General features: G+C 28.1%; 2 protein-coding genes across 2 annotated transcripts; one reads left to right on the forward strand and one right to left on the reverse strand.

Moving 5' to 3' along the window:
- The first annotated feature begins 424 nt into the window (after positions 1-424).
- On the forward strand, positions 425-3,599 carry LOC113557803. Its single transcript, XM_026963352.1, has 2 exons — positions 425-560; positions 2,632-3,599. The coding sequence occupies exon 2, from the start codon at positions 2,808-2,810 to the stop codon at positions 3,597-3,599; it is 792 nt and encodes a 263-aa protein (XP_026819153.1). The 5' UTR covers positions 425-560; positions 2,632-2,807.
- A 1,758-nt stretch (positions 3,600-5,357) lies between these two features.
- LOC114253673 (chymase-like) lies at positions 5,358-11,220 on the reverse strand. Its single transcript, XM_028188653.1, has 6 exons — positions 11,181-11,220; positions 10,530-10,747; positions 10,282-10,398; positions 9,737-9,921; positions 9,342-9,680; positions 5,358-5,490 (listed from the first exon to the last, which is right to left on the reverse strand). The coding sequence occupies exons 1-6, from the start codon at positions 11,218-11,220 to the stop codon at positions 5,358-5,360; spliced, it is 1,032 nt and encodes a 343-aa protein (XP_028044454.1).
- Positions 11,221-20,943: the final 9,723 nt, after the last annotated feature.

Below are 20,943 nucleotides of genomic sequence, written 5' to 3' on the forward strand. Positions count from 1 at the left end.
GCGTCAAAGAGTGGAACAGCACAGCACCATGACGCCGAGTCTAGACGCTTACTATATGTTCAGAGTTCAGACCGATAGTTGACGCTAGACGCCGCGTCTGGACGCTGCAGGGAATTAAGTAATACAAAAAACAAGTAAAAAACAATAATACTAATTTGGGACCTCCAAATAAATTTTGCACACGGACCTCTGAGTGTACACACTAAGCCCACACTATTTCAATACAAACAGTGTGTACGCTGACACTTTTCCAAAAAAAAAAAACGCTTCAGTGTACACTATAATTGAAAAAGTGTCACTTATTGTCAAAACGAACAAATTTTGTAATGATATTCACGTTACGCAACCAAACTCCACGTCCATAATTCCACATTTCATACATCATCAATATTGTTATATAATATATTTTGTACTAATATATATAGTGCTCTACACTCTACTCACTATCCATTCCAACATACGATTCACTTTCATTCTGGCCTTTGCTAAAAAGTGTATCTCTCTTCAATTTTTTCATCAATATATTACAAACCATCAACTACCAAACCAAGAATATTAAGGTAAGAAATTAAAGATATTAAGATATATTGTTATAATAATCCATGGACCATAGTTATTAAAATTATATAATTAAAATACACGCAGATCTAGGCAACCGTATAATGTACTTAAAGAACCACCGTACTCAAAAAATTCAAAAACTATTCTATTACCGTTATAAATAGTATAGAGTCAATTGAACTTAATCTTTTTTCGAATGAACTAATCAAATATATTTAACAGTACCTCATAATCTTTACGTTCGTATAATTATATCACATTTTGCTTTAATCTTTTAGAAAAAAATAACACTTAAGTAAATTATATTACGCATTTACCATAATATATTATATTCACTGCAGTAATCGTGTTTAATAGTGTTTAGACGATAGTGACATCGTATACCTATAGATTTTTTACGTGTAAACTAGCTATTTTAGTATTAACTCGTAGCTAATACTAGATGTGGTCGAGGGCTTGCATAATATTATAAAACTATCTAGCGACTAGCAGTACTCTTATGAGTTATGACGGCGGTGTATTATACTGTATAATATAATTGTTATTATTTCATTAATATTAAATCAAAATGTGATATAGTTATACGAATAAAAAGATCATTACGTACTGACTTAAATACATTTGATTAGTTCATTCGAAAAAAAAATAAGTTCATTAGCAGTTGTATTACGATAAATAAAAAATAGACAAATATTGCCGTGTATTTTGTATGGCCGCCACCGCGGCGAACGAATTCGTCACGAGCCATGTCAAAATTCACCGTAACTCGTGAACGGATTTTCACATACGAATTTTAGTGGTATCATTTTATTCGTCATCGTATGAACTATAATTTAAGCCAAAGAAAATTTGTTGAGTTGGACGGTCTTTTAGTTTAAATATATACTCACGACCAGCATAGTTATTGAACACCGTTCGTAATAATATAGTGTGCGGATTTATATGCATTAAAAACCAACCAAATATGCACTAAAAAATCTTAAATATGTTTAAATCTATGCACTAATATTATGTTAAAATATGAATAAAAGAGTAGCAAAAAAAAAAAATTTAATTAATTATTTAAAATGTATTTCAGAATTTATCTTATATTATCTTATTTTATTTCCCCGATTATTGACCTAAGTCATATTTGAGAAAACCGTTTTTACCTAAAAGTAAACTTATTAATTTATTTCGATATTAATTCGAAACAATAAAAATATAATATTTTTTTTTTTTATATTATAATAGACGATTATATATTTGAAAAATTTCAAAAACATCGAAATATACAATAAAAATTGTAAAATAAGTTGTTACAATAGAAAAACGTAAAAATATGCAAAAATATTCATAAAATAGTTCTATTTTTTAAATCGTTATACCATGAAACAAATGTTGTAATCACTTATCAATTTATCATATAACACGATTAACAAATGCATACTAATCCGCACTTAAGTAATAAATAATAATATACCTATTGGTTTTAATATTTAATAAACGAAGAGGCTAGGAAAGTCGACATTCCTAGCCAATGGGCCATTTATTTGTTTTTAAAGATATTTAACTTAAACCACTTGTAATTAACTATAATATTATAAGGTAAAGTATCATAAAATGCAGTGTACAAGTATATTTTTGATTCATTACAAGGCATAACTAAGAGACGATATTTTCACAACATATAAAGGTGAACTTGTAATGTGAAATATCGTTTAAATTTGTCTAATGCTGAAACTACAGAAAAAGTTTTTCGAGTTTGAAAAACACAGAAGTAATGGATTTTGATACAATTTGAACTTTTTTCTTAATTAAGCGATTCCAAAAAATAACAACGATATTTCACAGATAATGTTCTCAACTATATGTTGTATACCAATTTGGTGTAATAACTATCACTATAGCTTCAGCGGTTATGTATAGAATCACTATACAGCGCAAAACAGTTTTTGTTATAGTTTATATTTATTGCATGACAGAGACAACACACGTAGGTGTAGAGCGTCCTCTTAAACTATAATTTTTATACTTATGTTTATATATATTTTATTTTTTTACATGTGTGTTTCATTTGTTATCAACCAGTATCAAAGGATATTTGCGGTTAGCATACATATCATCACAGCAGTTGACATATCTACGCAATTGGAAGTATTTTTCATCGACATAAGAAGAACCATCCTATTGCTATACAAACATTTGAACTATAGATTCTAATAATAACATTATCATTTTTGAGATTGTTGTGATACTTTTCAATCATGTTAACTAATCAATTTTTCGCTTATTTCATTTTTACTTTTTTGGTGTTGGTAGATATATCTTACTGTCTTAATGATTTTAGATGTCCTAGACAAATACTTGGTATTTTTGCAGTAGATGAGTCAACTTTTTGGCAAGCTGATAATATACCTTATGAAGGATCTATAGGAGATAGTACACCAAGTAGATTTTGGGCACCAAATCAGATATTTTTAGAACGAACCAGGCCTGGTGTCACTACTAATAGAGTTATTGTGTCCTGCGTTCAAATAACACCGGATGTTCTTGCTAAAAGTGGCAGAAGACGCGACAGACACAATTTTATCCCGGCAAGAATCTTTAGCGAAATCATCAACGGTGTGACATATAAAGACCACGCGGGACATATTATAGCCCATAAATTGGGTGGTTCTTATCATGATCAGAATATTATATCACAGAACCCTAATTGTAATACCGGTTATTGGAGTCATCACGTTGAAGGTATTATTGATGTGTCTGCCAATTACGCGGGTAAGGAAATATATTACGGCGTTAAGGCGACATATGCCATGAACGATAAAAATGATTTTCCCACTAGACCAGTGAAACTCGACTCGAAAATATTTATTAAAGAAGGGAATTTGTTTAAACTCATAGGTTCTTCAGTTGTAAAAAATCCTCCTCCCTCAAACCCTTGTAAAATTATTTGTAACGATCTGTTCCCGGTTGATTTAAAATATTTAGATGACCCGCAAAAACAATGTAAACGGCAATCAGAGCTACCTGGAAAATGTTGGGCTTCATGTTGAGTAATAAACAAATGCATTGTGCCATTATTTAAGATACCTATAATATATAATTTTTATCATTGTTATAATTGTTTTAAAATATTCTGATATATTATAATACAATTGTAATTAACAATATATACACATTATACAATATAGATACATACATGCATGTTAATTTCATAAATATTGTATAATTTTTATTAATAATATGTTTAATAAAAAAAATTGCACCAAAAATAATTGTTTTGTTTTAATTATTCAAACTTTCCGGGCAATGTGTACATTAAACGTTCTTTCACCATTCCTATAATACATTATATACGTTTGTTTAAAGTTGTTACTATTAAGTTAGATACTATATGTATTATAGTGTGAAAAACTTTTATCCAATATCAAAATTCGTTTACAAATTTTTGGTACGTTTTCGGGTTTCATTTTAAATAGTAACCACTGAAGACTGAAACGTAATTTCTGTAATCATAGAAAATTAAAATATATATATTCTATGTATACGCTTTACGATAACTACTAAATGATTTAGTACTATTAAATATTCATATAGATAAATATTAAAACAATTATTGACATTAACTAAGTTTCCATAAAGTATGCTATAGATGATAATAAAATAATAAAATAAATGATAATCAACGTAGACAAATAGTGGCGAAAAGTTTATAGTTTTCAAAATAATATTATTCAAATAATAAATGAATATCTAAAATTAGTTAATTTTTTTAATACCTTTATGACTATATCTAATCTGTCAATATTTGAACTTTAAATATTTTAAAGAAATTTTGTTATTAAACAATTTTTACTAAATTTTGGTGTAAAAAATATTTATAACGTAATAATTTTTTTTCTTTAAGTATAAAAATTGATAATTATAAATAAATCGTTATAAATAAACCTTCATATTTTAGATAATTTTAACTGCTACATATTTGTAATAACTTATGAGCATTATTAGATTGTATATTTCAACTTTTTCTTTATTTACAAATAATAATTTATTAGTTTAATAAAAAAAAAGTTTGAACTTTTAAATGTCTAATATTAAATTATAAAACTAATATTTTCTTCGCTTTGCTTTAAATCTAAAATATACACTGGACAATTATATTTTTTTAGTTCAATGTCAACATGATGGATTTATAAGGATAAAACTATGATGTGAACATGGCTTCACATAAAGTAACATAAAGCATGCATAAATGATTATCCTGAAAATTGATTAACTCATTTATCAATTAAAAATATGAATTTTTGGTTACCTAAGCAATGCCGTAACTAGATTGTCAAAGATCTAGGTGCAAAACAAAATATGTATATTGGTCCCACTTTCTTGAGATACTTTATAAAGTCGGACTGACTTCACACTATGGAAATTTTTTACTCCTTAAATAAGATAGTATTTGTGGATATATTGAATTTTAAATAACTGATAGATAATAATTTTCTTGCTGAAACAATTTTGTGTAAAGCTTCAACTTAGTAGGTATACAAAATCACAATTGTATATTGGGTAGATTTTATTAATAAAAAAAATTAAAGAATAAACTAGATAGGTGGATAAAATATATAATATGAATATAGTTATGATTATTGATTTTAAAAATATAAATTACAATAAAATATAAAAGTAACAATTCTAGTTTACACTAGAAATATATATAAAAATGATTACTTTTTAGTATTATTATATAATAATATTATACCTATTACATATTTTATATTTTTATAATATTTAACATTTAAGTATAAAAAAACATTTTAAAGTAATTTCTTCCGAGCTTTAGTATTTGCAAAATCAGTAATAATCTTTTCAATATTTATTTCATCAGTACGACCTTTTTCAATACTTAACACTGATACATTACTTAAAATTTCTTGGGAAATAGAACTCCTTAAGTAATTTTTTATCAATTTAAGTTTGGTAAAAGATCTTTCAACTGAAGCCACACTTCCATACAGGAATTTTCAAAAAAATTATACAAGCTGTTAGAATATCAAAAAAAGCTGTTGCTAAATCATTATTCACAATAAATATTATAACATCATTTATATTTCTGATATTTGATTTATTTTTTATTATAGATTGGATACTTAGTAATTGTCGAGTAAAATCTGAAGTCACATCTGACGTATACAGTTGAATAAAATCAAATGAACATTTTATTAAATCATTTTCTACTTCTAAGAAAGGTTGGATTTAAAAATTGTATTATATGGAATTAAATACAAGTACAAGGTAATAGTACAATAATTATGAATCAAATTAAATCAAATTAAAAAAAAAAAGATTAACGGCTACTTATCTGCTATTCGACTCTGCGGGCTCCAGTGCTGCATGTGCACCGCCTGTACCTATGATTTGTACGGCACTGTGCCTAAGGTTTTAAATACATAATATGTATATTGTATACCTAATAGAGAATTATCATTAGTAGTCTATAGTTCTTCACCCACCAGTGACGTAGTTTCGGGGGGGGGGCGAAGGGGGTGCTTGCCTCACCCAACTTTCTCTGAAAATTAACTTTTAAACAAAATTTGGTAATTTAAAAAAACTGTATATTGAAGTTGTATAGCATTAAGTTCTATATTGTATCATTTATTTTATTATTTTCATTTACTGAAATTAATTACTAATTACTATCTATATCAGTGGTAAAACATTATGGGCAAGCGCTAAAATAAGTATACCTACCTACCTAAAATCCAATAAAAATTTACTCATGTTAATATTTTACTGAATATTATATTTATTACCAAACAAGTTTATTGTTAAATATATATAATATAATATAATATAATATAATATAATAAGTAAACAAGTATTATAAGTATTGTAAATTTAAATAAAATTAAAATTATTTTTAAACAAAATCCAATAAAAGTACACATAGATCTGTTTGGATTCTAATTAGGATTTTTCAATAAGAATTAATGCATCACCGATGACTGGTTCTACCGACTAACACGAACTATGCTTTAGTTAAGAACGCGCTGATTTAATGTAGCGGTAGCTAATGAAATCGCGTCAGAAGAATTTCTCTGAGCGCTTTCGAGGACCATGTAAAATCGTCGTGACCCCCCTCTACCGCACCCAGTTGTTCTAATACTACAGCATAGGTCAAGTCTGGAAAAAACTGAGTGCTTAACTATGTATATTAAGTTGCCTATGTCCTAACCCTTTCTTTTTACTTTTATCTGGGCATGCGCCGCTTACCTCGCTTGCCCTGACTACACGCCACTGACATATATACTTGTGTATTTGACTTAATATAATTCATGATTATTATGAATAATTTTGAGATTTTGCCCCCGCTCTACTAAAATTCCTAGCTACGCCACTGACACCCACTACCATTATAATCCTGGACTTTACAAACATAATTAATAATATTTTTATGATATGAAAATATGACATGGTTTGCGATGTTTTCAGAAGAAAAAGTTCATCTAATTTTATTACTCATAGAAAAATAAATTATAATTATACTAATTAATTATAATATAATATTTGTATATTAAAAACTGTTCTTAGAAATAGAGGCTGACTGTCTGATACGGCATTCTTCTCATAATATTTCGTATTTAATGACTAGATAATGGATTTTAATGAAATAAAAAATCCAAAACATGTAATAATTATTTAACAAAAAAATAATAATTAAAAAATGAAATTTATAAATTTAGCTCAGTAAAAAAAATTGAAATAATATGAAATCATAAATTCTTTGAGATTAAAAAATAAATGGCGACGATTTGGTCACAATATGACATGTTTGTAGTTTGTTTAGTGACTGAACGAACGTTCTAAGTCGACCGATACAATTACGCATATTTCACATTAGCTACATCATCAACGTAACAACGTCCATTAATTTATGGGATTTAGTTCTTAATGTATTTTTAATATATTTCATATTTTTAGTATTTTTTTCCCAATACATATGCAAATTTTTTTTTATACAAATGTGTAGTCTTATACTTCTTCAATAATGCATAGGGATCATAGGGTTATCTGACAAAAGCATATTTCAAAATGTTATATCAGATGAACAATAAAACGAAAATTTGTTACCCATTTACTATTGCTGCCTTAAAATGTCTTAAAGCTTTTTTTTAATTAGATTATTATTTATTGTTTCTATTGGTGTTTATAACTGATTCTTGAATTATTATTCGTTTATATGAAACATTATATTTTTTTACACAGTGAGCAAAAATAAGGTAATATTAATATGTTTAACCCAAAAATTCTGTGAGGCTAAAGTCCACACAAGCCCCTCCCCTAGTTACGCCTATTAGTTACCATTTAAGTTACTGACTTTTAATAAAAAGTTACTACAGCGGATACGTGTTGGCTTCACTAACGAGACGAACCAAAATTCGAAATAACTAGGAATGAGAAGTTATAGGTAAAATTGGCAAAATATGCACAAAAAAAAGACGAAAATATGCCACAAAATATGCTCAAAAAAAAAAAAAACAACACGAAAATATAACAAAATATGCAGACTTTTTATTAATAACTAATAACGAAAACATAATACTTATCGGCATACAACAATTTGACGATAAGAATGTAACGATTGCGTGCTGTGGTAATTAAACAATTCATAATATATGGAAGACGAAAGGAATGGTCGGGGAAAACGGTCTGTCAATGTCGCAATGTACGATAAGAGTGGGTTGACAAATTAATAATAATAGAAATAACAGTACTGTATAATTATATTATATGAATCATTGAATTGATAATTATAACATTCTGATAATTGTCTTCGCCCGAGTTTTAGCTATTAATTTATCTCTCTATCGTTTTCTGTTTTGTTTCAGTTGAAATAGATAATATAATACAAACCAAACTGCAATGTTACTCGAACGATGAATATTCTTAGGATTTTATATTCTTAATATTCTGAACATAATCATTTTGATGTTAATACAAACAACTGGAAAAGATCTAATGAATGCTTAAAATCCGACGTAAATCCAATATCGTTAAGATTAGCATTTGTTTTTATGTGCATTGTGCAGTATAACGTAAAAAATATTCTCAGAATGAAGAAAGCAAAACATGATTATTGATTGCAATTCGTACAAGTCGCGAAAGTGGTTTCTAATCACCGCGGATCATAATTCGAAAACGCGCAGCCAACTTATCAGTAAATAATGACAATAATGTTAATTATGCAATTGTTTTCATAAGTTTGTAATTGATTTAAGATTTTATTTTTGTAAAGAATTTTATTTGCTATATTTTTAGTTAGTATTAATATAAACTGAAATCAATCATTTTAATAAAAATAAATACATTTTCGTGAAGTAAAACTAAATTAATTTGTGTGCTAATCTATTAGTTACGCGATCACTTCCAAATCATAGACGTACAGAAGAATTATATCATATATATATATATACTAGATAATATTAAAAATATATTTTAAGCGTAACATTTTATTTAATTCTTTATCATTGTATTCAAATTTAAAACTTTCATTACTGTGGCCACTAAGAATCTACTTTTCCTCAGTTTTTATATTATGTATATTTTATTATCAAAATGATATGGAAATTTGAGGTGTAAATGTAAATTTAGTTTCTATGATAGGATTAGTGAAAATAAATATTTCACTTTAAATAAATTTGATAAATTGGATTTTTTTTAAAAATAAATATGAATTAAATAAATAATATAAAATACGTCCTTAATTTCAATTAAAACACAATACATAATACTCATTATACCATAATATTCCCGAAATGATGTACAATATATGGTACGGGTACGGAATAATCAATTTCGCATCACTTTTTTGATTTGTTTTATTCTTTTTAATTCTCTTTTGTTTTGCTGTCAAAGATGTGCTCTGTACCGGTTCTATTATATCAAAGACCCATTTTCTATAATAATCGATGAACACGTGGATAGTCTGCATGTCTCCATCATTGAAATGTATTGAAAAACTGCATACTCCATATAGCAAACCATCGCAAATCATCGGACCACCACTATCTCCTTCATACGTCTTGTGCTTGCTTGGTATTTCACAGAGATATTGTTGCCATGTATCTATTATTTGAACACTTTTTTAACACGTAAATATTATAAATATATTGACTGAACTATCTATGTTTATTACCTATCGTATCCTTCACAAGCTTTCCTACCATGTTTGACCATAATTTGATTAATAAATCCTTCGTGTTCATTGTTAATAATACCAAATCCAATAACGATACAATTCAGGTATTTGTTTTTGGCGAAGTCAATAGGTGAGCCACCTATCCTTACGTATTCCTCGATATACGAAAATGGTTTGTCTATCTAAATACAAATTTATAAAAATAATATTTATAAGTGCATTTACATATAGGTAATACATAAAGTACTTATTTTAATTAAAGGACAACGTTATAAATATAACTACAAAATATATAAACAATTAAAATATGAACATTTATAAAGCGATCACTATATAGTTAGATAATATAATATTAATATAATATATTATAATAATAATAATAATACAAATAATATATAATAGCTAATAATATAATATATTTATTACTACATGTTATAAGGTATGAGAGATTAATCAAATTAATTCTCTTTAGACTTTAAAGGCCAAATATAGAAATGGACTTTAATATTTTTAGTAAAAATAAATAAGAAAAGCGCGCTTACTTTTAAAACGCTAAGATCTCCAATTATAACTTCAGATGTATGATTATAACTTTCGTGTATGTACAGCTTGACTACGTTTCGCGAATCACGATTTCTTATCCATGTACCTTGATACACCTGCATAAACAATAAACATGGGGATTATAGTTACAACGTATTTACGAAAATGTAGAACCTGGATAATATAACATGTAGTTTATTAATTATTATTCATTACATTAGTAATACTTATATACAGGAATATTTACTTTTATATCCTTTTTGTCTTTATCGTAAACACAGTGAGCAGCAGTCAATACAAACAGTTCTGTTACAAGTGAACCCGTGCAAGTCTCTACTCTTTTATTAAGTAACAATATTTTTAAGGACATTACATACGGATAATCTTCGAGCTTGAAGATATTGACATCGTCATCTATAGGTACTTTGTGTACATGCTTGGTCGACTTAAGTTCAAATAATGTCACTTTAAACGACAATAATAAAATTAGTGCAATTCGCATCGTGTTTTAAATGATTGATGTTTACGTAACATCTATTACCTATTAATAATTATTACTATATAAGGTTAATACAGTAAACATTTTTATTATCATGACAACACAGCTATTTAGAAATATATTTAATTATATTTATTGTTTAAATATTCAATGACGATGTAATACATTTAGCTTATTAGATCTGACGTTTTGTTTTATAAAAATAAAATATATTATTTTAATTTATAATAATTACCCACCAAACATGTGTTATTCCTATCAATCGTACGCTCTTCGAGTGATGCGCTACAGTTCTATTATTTCTTTTTCGTATCGTGGGTGACACTGATAAAAACATGTAACCATAAATAATGTATTATCAACTAGATAAATAAACATATCATAAAAGAATAATCTCACATCTGCTTGGGTAATTGTTGTAGACTAACAGATGTGCCATTGTCTAAATATGCCATTGAACATTGAACTTTTTCGCATTCAAAATTAACGTCTTACATCTCATTTCTATTTTCCAAGGTTCGCGCCTGACTATAGTGATCAAGTTCAAGTATATGCATGTTTATTTACCACCAAATTTACTATGTAGGTAAATTTGAGTTTATCGCATGTCTGCATACCTCTCTTATAAGATGAAATTCTCCAGACTTTCTTACAAGCCAATATTAATATAGTATGTTATTTTTAATTATATTTTTGTGTGCCAAAAAAATATTGATGCAAACATTTAAATGTTGTTTCTATCCCTATTAGTGAAATCGAAATATTTACAAATAGTTGTTATTTTATTTTTATTTTTTTGCAAGTATTTTACATGAAACATAAAATGCAGGTACCATTAACAAATCGATCGTGTTTACATTTATTTTATAGAGAATTCGGTTAAATTGTCATCCATTAATATTTAAAAATTGTTATACAGTTTAAATATATTAATAAAATATTTAAGACTAAGATAAAAATGTATTTAAAAACCAATAAAATTAAAAAAATTAAATACGTAAATTATTGCAGTGGTCCCGGCTCAATATACAGCAATAACAATAATATTATTATGATTTCAACGAATTTATAATAAATAATAGTATACCTAATCGGTTATAAGTTATATTCACAATAAAAATGAATTTAAGTGTAAACGTATAGTAGTGGTGTAATGTCTATGTTGTATGGGTTATAAAGTAATCTTAAACTTTTTAAATGTATATGCACTAAACTCTAAATTGTGTTTTTAATTTTGGTTTGAGTCGTATATGTTTATGGTTTTTATATTGACTGAAGTTAAAAAAACTTCAGTCATTAAAAAAAAAAAATTAAAATATTAAATGAACAACCTAATGAACGCATTCATTTTCCAAAGAAAGTGAACGTGAAAAAACAGGAATGTGAACGTGAACGGGTTCCTTTTTTGAGGACTGAACGTGGACATGAACGAATTAATTTTTTTAGTGAACGTTCCGAACACTTCAATGTATGACGGCTGATGGAGATGATTGTATGAAATACGGTTGTTGTACGGTGTTGTATACAACCCGGCAACAAGTAAAATTGTGTTTTTGAGTAGGTAGTTAAAAATTAATGCAATAAGGTTTCTTATAAGTTGCTTAGGTCATAATTAAAAAATATTCAAAATACAAAATTATATATACATTTTTTAGCTATAGTATTTATAATTTAAAGTTATTAAAACGAATTTACCTAAAAAACGAAAATTTTAATATTATTTTGTTGTATAAAATTTATAAAATTTTGAATATTCATGCAGTAACTTTGAATATTAATACATGTGAAACTCCCCCTCCAAAATTGATACGTAACTGAATAGCCTGAATAGGTACATTGATCATTCATTTAATTTTCAAAGTATATGTTGAAAGAGCTTATAACTCATTTAAAAACTGAATAATTGTAAAAAACCGACATACAAACACAGCTAATATTCTTACCCTCAAGTTTCATAATAGGTCGATTCACTTTAATTTTTAAACTAATGGAGTTAAACGTGATCTGCCGAGCGTAAATTTGCTATGTTGCACTCTTGTTAGACGGAGACAACACATGCGGGTGTTGTGACTTCTTAATAATTAATTAACTTATAATAATAATATTATAAATATTAAAATATCTTAAATGAATACAAAAAAAAAAAACATATAGATTCAATTTAAAAACCAGAATAATAGTTATCATAATATGTATATAATTTCACTAAGATAATTTTAATAAGTAAATTATGAAAGCATGGGTTTTCATGTAATTGTATATACCTTTTTACATTTTTGAATTTTCGTCCGTATTCTTTACGAATCATAATAGTTTGAAACAATCTATTATCTAATAACAATTTTTTTTTTAGATATTACTGCATATGTATTAGTTATTAGACATTGAAACGAAAATTTAGAAAAAAAGTATCAAGTATGAAATATTATATTCCCAAGTAGTAAATTCAAAAATAAATTTAGTAAGACACTAAATAGTAATTGAAATAAAGATTAGATAACTAAATAAAAGATAAAATACACTACCTACTACCAAAAAGAAAATAAACCAAATATTTAATGTATATGTAAATAATTTATTTATATTCTCAGTCAGTTATTAAGTTAAATGTTAATATACATATACATAATAATAAATATAGCAATTTAATAATAAAAACGGGTGTTTTAGTACAAAATAAATTATAAGTGTATAAAATCAAACAGTAATAATTGTATACAATTATTTCGACCAATCTGCGAGTTGCAATTTTGTTGGTGCTTTTTTTGTGACATACTGTATAGTATGCTTTCATGTATACGAATAAATATAAATCTTTAAAACAAAAAATAGCAAATACGGCTAACGAGAGAGGTGCTCCTGGCTACGCCACTGGTTTCGAACAGAACTTTCGTGGCTATAATCTTAATCGCTTTTCGCAATTATCCATCGACATTCCGCTCTTTAATGTCGCTTGTCATTTAGTCCGTAACTGTGAAAACTCCGAAAAATCAATAGTTCGATTCACTATAAATTTCGAGAATAGTTTTCTTCGAATTTTAGAAAACAAAGACACCTAGGTAGTTACTATCAGCGGAAAAATAGTGGTTTGTGACCCTCGAAGAAAACCTATTATATGTGGATAGAGAAAGAACAATGGATAAAAACAGGTACTTATAATAATATAAATTAAAAACACATTACAGGTTTCTTTAATTCATATATCTAATATTGCCGTCCACGTGCTAGAATTTAAAAAAATAAGTTATTAAAACAGTAACTATTACAGTTCTACATTGTTAGATCCTACACGGCTAATGCCTACACGATAGAATAAGATACGTATGTAAGTCCCTACACTGCGTATAATATAATTTATAAGTTATCAATCTAATATCAGTTATATCATATAATACTGTCATACATTTAAATGTAATAATAATTAATTTATTATGTGGTTAAAATATTTCTTTACTTACTCCACACAGTGAAATTATATTCTTCTAAATGATGTTATTTTAACATCATCAGTTCAGTTTGATAACTTATAGTTCTAATAAAATTATATAAAATCTAATATATTATATATATATTTACTATTAAAATGTATAAAAATAAAATGTTTAATGATATTTTTATTTTTTTAAGACAGTATCATCAGTTTGATAACTTATAATATTATATAAAATATAGCATATTTTTTTTACATAATAAGTACTTGTCTTTAGCCGTGTAGGAACTTATATGAACGTACCCTTTTTTCAGTGTAGGAACTTAAACATCACATATGTGTGAATTAACGTATATAGTTCTTTATCTGTTACTTTCGTGTAGAAACTTACGATCCCCCTCTGATGTACTCAACTTATAGATTTTATTATTATACACCTAAATGTATGATAATCGATCTTTCTTTACACAATCTATGTCGATAACTTGTATTTCGTGCTATATACCCAATTTACCTGCTTAATGTACCTTTTGAAGGGCCTATATAGAATGCAGCTTATCAATATGTCACTATCACTTATTAGTAGGAAACGGATTTAAATGCTCTAAAAAACAATAAAAATACCTTAAAAATACGATATAACGATTTAATACACTCATAATAGAACTTTTTTTTTAAATGGTTTAAAATTTTTTTTAACATTAAAAAATTTGTTTTGTTATTTTATAAATTCTTATTCGTATCATATTATTATTTGTCTTTTCTTATATTCTTTTTATACCTTGATATTTATCAGATCGGTATAAAAACATAACAAATAATAAAATTAAAGATGTATAAACAATTTACATTTTTAAAATACTCATAACTCGCTTTAAAATAAAAATATAATAAAACGCTTATGAAATGCCCTAGGTAATGTTCTAACTTTAAATTTTATATTAGGTCATTTTACTCTACTCTAATTTGAGAAATTAATATGGTTATAGTCATTTTTGTGAACGTAAAATTTTCCATGTTGCGCGTGGGTTAGAGAGAGATAACAAATACTACGCCGGTATCCTCTTAACATCAAAATAATATACAATTATCGTTGGTCATTGCCCATCGGATTGGGTTTTCTCCGAAAACTATGAAAATAATCTGATGAAGACTTAAGAGGATGTCGGCGTAGTATTTGTTATCTCTCTCTAACCCATGCGCAATATAGCAAATTTTACGTTCACAAAAATGACTATAACGTCTATAGCCTATAATATAGGCTCTAATTTAGTAGAGTGAAATGACCTATTATAATATTCAAAGTTAAGAACACTATCTAGGGCATCTTAAAAGCGTTTCATTATATTTTTATTTTAAAGCGAGTTATGAGTTTTTATAAGATGTATAAACAATTTACAATTTTAAAATACTCATTACTCGCTAAAATATTAAAAATTTCGGGGGAGGGGGGGAGGGGTCCGGACCTCTTGGACCCCCCTTCAGATACGGCCTTGCTTGTATCGTTCATTTGTTCTTTCCAAGTAGTTGATTTTATTAAAACATTACGATTTTGTTATATTATAACATTTATTTTATAAAAAAAAAATTAAAATTAAAAGATAATAAATTCAATTAAAAAACTTACTGGGACTAAAAATAGAAGAAGAAAACTAGAACTTGAAAACTAAAGCAGATCAAGCCCAATTAACTGAATTGAATGAACTAGCAAGATTTTTGTTTAAACTTGCATTTTTATTAGTCCCACGCGTCAAATGTCCTACATCCGGCACTGAATCTATATATATTAATATTATATACGGTGAAATCCCTCTGAATAGCGGACACTCTCGGTCACCAAAATTTTGTCCGTTGTTCGGAGGGATACATTTTTTAAATTTATTTGTATAATAGTGTACTATATATGTATAATGTTATTAATTATTATTTATTGTAAATTATTACATATTTATATTTTTACAAATTATTATTAATTATTCTTATTTAAAGTATATTTTTACAATCAAAATCAAAATTATGTAGTAAATGTATTTTTAAATTATTTTTGTTTGAAAAAAATCGGTGAGCTTTGTCTGTTTATAATTACGCACCGTCTCTGTGCAATCTCAATAGTAATACGAGAGTTATACATGCGAATGTGAATACATATTATTTTCAAATAAAGATTAGGGACTTAAACATTATTTTAAAAACTCTCTTTTAAAATAATGTCTATTATTCGGAAATTTTCCTATTGAAAAGTAGTGAAAATATCACCGTTCCCCAAAAAACGTCCGTTAATGTGAGGTGTCCGCTATTGGGAGGTCTCCGTTAGTGGATGTTTCACTGTATATATTATATAAAATTTTTCGATGTAATTTTTGAAGGTGGTCCCTCCATTTGTTTTCACCAAACACTGTTTTAAAATAAAAATGTAATAATATATTATTTGGTTTACCGTAAGTAAGTACCTATATTATAGTATACAATATATTCTATATTTATTATTCATTATCACCAAGCATATAAGTACATTCCACGGCTAAATGTAAATATTTCGTTAATGCATCATTACAAAGATAAAATATTTATAGTTTTTTTTTAAGCTTGATGTTAAATAAAGCAATACGATATTTTATACGTTCCCGCATTAATAAAAGAAAATGTGAAGAATGGCTTTTTTAGTTTTTGGTTACTATTAAAATGTATTTAATAATTTTGAATTTATGACATATATATAAATATAAAATGACCTATAACTACATATTACTCTTGTATAAATGAACAGAAAGGTTTAAAAATTGCATGTTTGGCCCGTAGATTACGATTCATTTAAACTGTATGTGCCTACTTTCATAAAATTAAAAAATTAAATTTGCATTTGGAACTATAGTTTTTAGTTTATCGTCTATTACAATAATATGGGTCTTTTATGCATTTTATAACATTTAAAATTTAATTGTGTCCTTTATATCTTTAAAACGCGTAACATTTTGTTATTTTAAATGCTATATAATTATATGCTATGATTATTCGAAAACTTGAAATTACGAAAAATTATTATTCATTCATTATCAATATAATTCGACATTGAACTATCTGTCTGACCTAAACGCCTGTTATATTATACGCTGTTAGTCTATAGTAGCTCTGCGGTCCGAAACGGTATCGATTTAGGTGTCATTGGGTTGCATACGCCAGTGCGTCCCAAAGACACTACGGAGAAAAAAAGGTCTAATTTGGATTTCGGCCTCGGTGTTCGTACGTTGGCATTATAATAATATTGACGCTGCGCCGCTGCCGCGCACGAATAAAAATATTTTGTGAATCCGCTGCTCCGCATGCGCCGTACGTGGTTTCCCCGCGGTCGAAAAACCGAACGCGACGTGGCTCCGCGGTCGAAAACTGTTTCGTATGCGGAGTCGGGGTGACGATTCTCAAGATGGCCACGACGCATGCGCAGTTGCCGTGCGTCGATTATATAACAACCGAATCGTTACCTTCGGCCTAGGTCAATGTAGGCGACACCGCAGCAGCGTAATAATATTATTATAAAATACCGAGCCGACTACACTCGAAACAGACTTTATAACGCTACAACAACAACGATCGCGTGTATACTCGACGAACAGTGTCGGTGAAAATACGCGCCGCGACGGTGTGCCCGAATGTTGGTACCAATGATACCCAAACGGCGTCGAGAGTGTAAAACGGAGATCGGTCGATCGTTTTACGGCGGTCCGTATTGTTCGTAACAGAGGGGGCGGGCCGGCCATCCGACAGCAGCTGAACGCGTCGCGATCCCTCTTTACGCTGTTGCCGATTCGGGCACCCCGGTGGGGAGCCGACAGGTCGTCGCTTCTCGTGTGTTTGAAAGCGGTTTGCTGGAGGAGCGGTATACGCGATAAAATATAATATTATATAATAACAGCGGTCGTACATTGTACTCGCTATACTGTTATTGCGGACTCCGTCCATGTTTTACGGTGCACGATAACATTATGTTTCGAAAATCGAAAGATACACAACCTATATAAAATTCGGTTATTAAAGAAACATTAATTAGAAATATTGTCGCTCTACTATACGAATTAATAAAAAAAGATAATTTTAAAAAGTTTGTACCGTTGCCACGGTGTGACATAATAATCAAACACAAAATACGACACGATTTTTAAATAAAAACAAAACATGTTAACTTACCCGTAGTACCTATAACGATGTGACAGACAGATAGACAGTTATATAAGTCGGTGTAAAAACCGGAAGGAAAATTAAATTTCGGACAATATAGTCAATATAGAATTCCTAATGTATGGTTTTACATTTTATATATTTTTTATTTTTTACTAGTATGTATTCTAAAAAAAACCAAGGTTGCAATTAGGTAGACGTTTTTAAACGCAGGATGCGAGTGATGCAACTAGTATATAGCTATAATTTAGTCACGTCGTGTTATTAACATGATTAATTGTCGGCGGCCAAATTCTGTCGACGCAATGCCGGCCAATGGGTCGTGGCAATGCCGTGTCGTATTTCGTTTTTTTATTCTCTCGTTTCACTGTCTGGTGCTTATTTCCAATTTTTTTTTGCGTATTAATTTTATATTATTTTACATGATTTTTATATTTATCGTTATTGTTCAATTACTGATTATTGACCTATGCACAACGTTGATATAATAACCAGTGTACGGAACGTTCATTTAAAAGATGCATTCGTTCACGTTCACGTTCGTGTTTTTTTTCAAACAAACGCATTCACGTTCACGTTCTTTCAAAAAATGAACGCGTTCATGGGTTGTTCATTAAATTTTTTAAATTTTGTTTATGAATTGTTAACCTGTAGTAAATATAAAAACCCATAAACATATACGACTCAACCCAAAAATAAAAATACAATTTAGACTTTAGAGCATATACAATTTATAAATTATCTGAATTATATTTTTAATATCTGACATGTTATTTGAGTTACAACCAAATAAATATCATAGGAATTTTATTAAATGACAAATAAATTGAACGTCTTAAAAATCGTTCAAATTCATTCAAAATATAAAGTCGTTCACGTTCACGTTCTATTTGAAAAAAACGACTGACGTTCACATATCGTTCACTAAACATTAAGATGACGCCATACCCGCATGTGTTGTCTCTGTCTTACTAATGTACAATCATAACAAATTTTCGTTTAGCAGAATACACTTTGTGATGTTAGCTTTATTATTAGAGTAAATTTACTTATTATCAAATTTAAAGGTAAGAACATTATCTAGACATTGATATATGATTTTATTGATATTATCATTTTAAAGTGAGTTATGAACATTTTAAAGTTGTTATATTTTACATATAGCTGTAACTCACTTTAAAATAATAATATCATTAAAAGTATATTATGTCGTTGTATAGATAATATTCTTACATTTAAATTTGATAATAGGTAAATTTATTCTAATATTAAAGTAACATCACAAAATGTATTTTGCTAAACGAAAATTTGTTATGATGTACGTATGTAAGACAGAGGCAATACATGCGATGGCGTCCTCTTATCGTGAACGCGTGAACGTGCGTTCATGAACTACGCTCTTTCCAAACACTGATAATAACGCAGTGTAACTTACCTACATCGCCTACATTTTAGAATAAATGCGATTATTTTAAATTATAATAATAAAAAAAAATATTATTTTTATATTTATCGACTAGGACGTACGATGCTATCGCTTTTTACAAAAGTAGTACTCATGCAGTTGTATCCATACAACACCTCTAATTATATAGATATATAAATGAATTTAAATTATTTTGGTTTATTTAAAAAAATAAAGTAATACTCAATAATTAACTTGTAATTTTGTTCATAATGCCATAATAGATATATAATTATTGTAAACTGAAATATAATTATTTTATTTAAAATCGATTAAAAATTAATTTGGTGAAGTGGTACGGCGGCGAAATGAAACGGCGGCAACACCACGGTAACTGACTGTGTTAACAGTGTACACCGATTAGGCTCAGGCCTGCCTAATTTTTATTTGACCGGTTAAGTTTAATTTGTTATTATACAATATGTAAAAATGTATTTATAAAAATACATCAGAGAATATTATTATCTATAGTATATATTTCTTTATTAAGTTAAGTATTATTTTGTTAATTTTTTTAAAAAAGTCTATAAAAACTTATAGGTTATATTTTACATTTACGTTTCTCTTTTAAATACTAACTCCAGACTGCAATAACTTGGAATATTTTTCACTATTAATTAAACAATATTATTGAGTAATAGAATTGATCGATATCGCTACAAATCATTTGCTTTTTGAATATTTTTATGATAAAAGCCTCGTCGCAGAAAATTAAAACTAAAAATCTGAAAATTTACTCTTAAGGTAGAATAGGTCACAATGGTGAACTGTACCTACAGATAACCCCTAGAAAAAGACAAAAGGAGCCCGCCAAAATATATTGCCGGGAGTCTGCGCTATCGGATTGTAAAATGTTTACGCAGAAACCAGTCACGGCGTGTGCGTAGGTATATACAACAATTTATTGCGCTGTACGGTTGACGGCGGCCATAAACGCGACGGGCGATGAAAGTGAATTTCGATTTTCGGCGGCACAGGTGGGGAGCCGCTGCAGCTGCACCACCGTGCCGCCCAGTATTCATGCGACAGTAGGTCACGACGTTCTACGGGTATGAATAAGCAACGGACATGTGGAACAAATCGTCAGTAGTCCA

This window comes from Rhopalosiphum maidis, chromosome 3 (genome assembly GCF_003676215.2).
Source record: "Rhopalosiphum maidis isolate BTI-1 chromosome 3, ASM367621v3, whole genome shotgun sequence".
In the NCBI taxonomy this organism is placed as follows: domain Eukaryota; kingdom Metazoa; phylum Arthropoda; class Insecta; order Hemiptera; family Aphididae; genus Rhopalosiphum; species Rhopalosiphum maidis.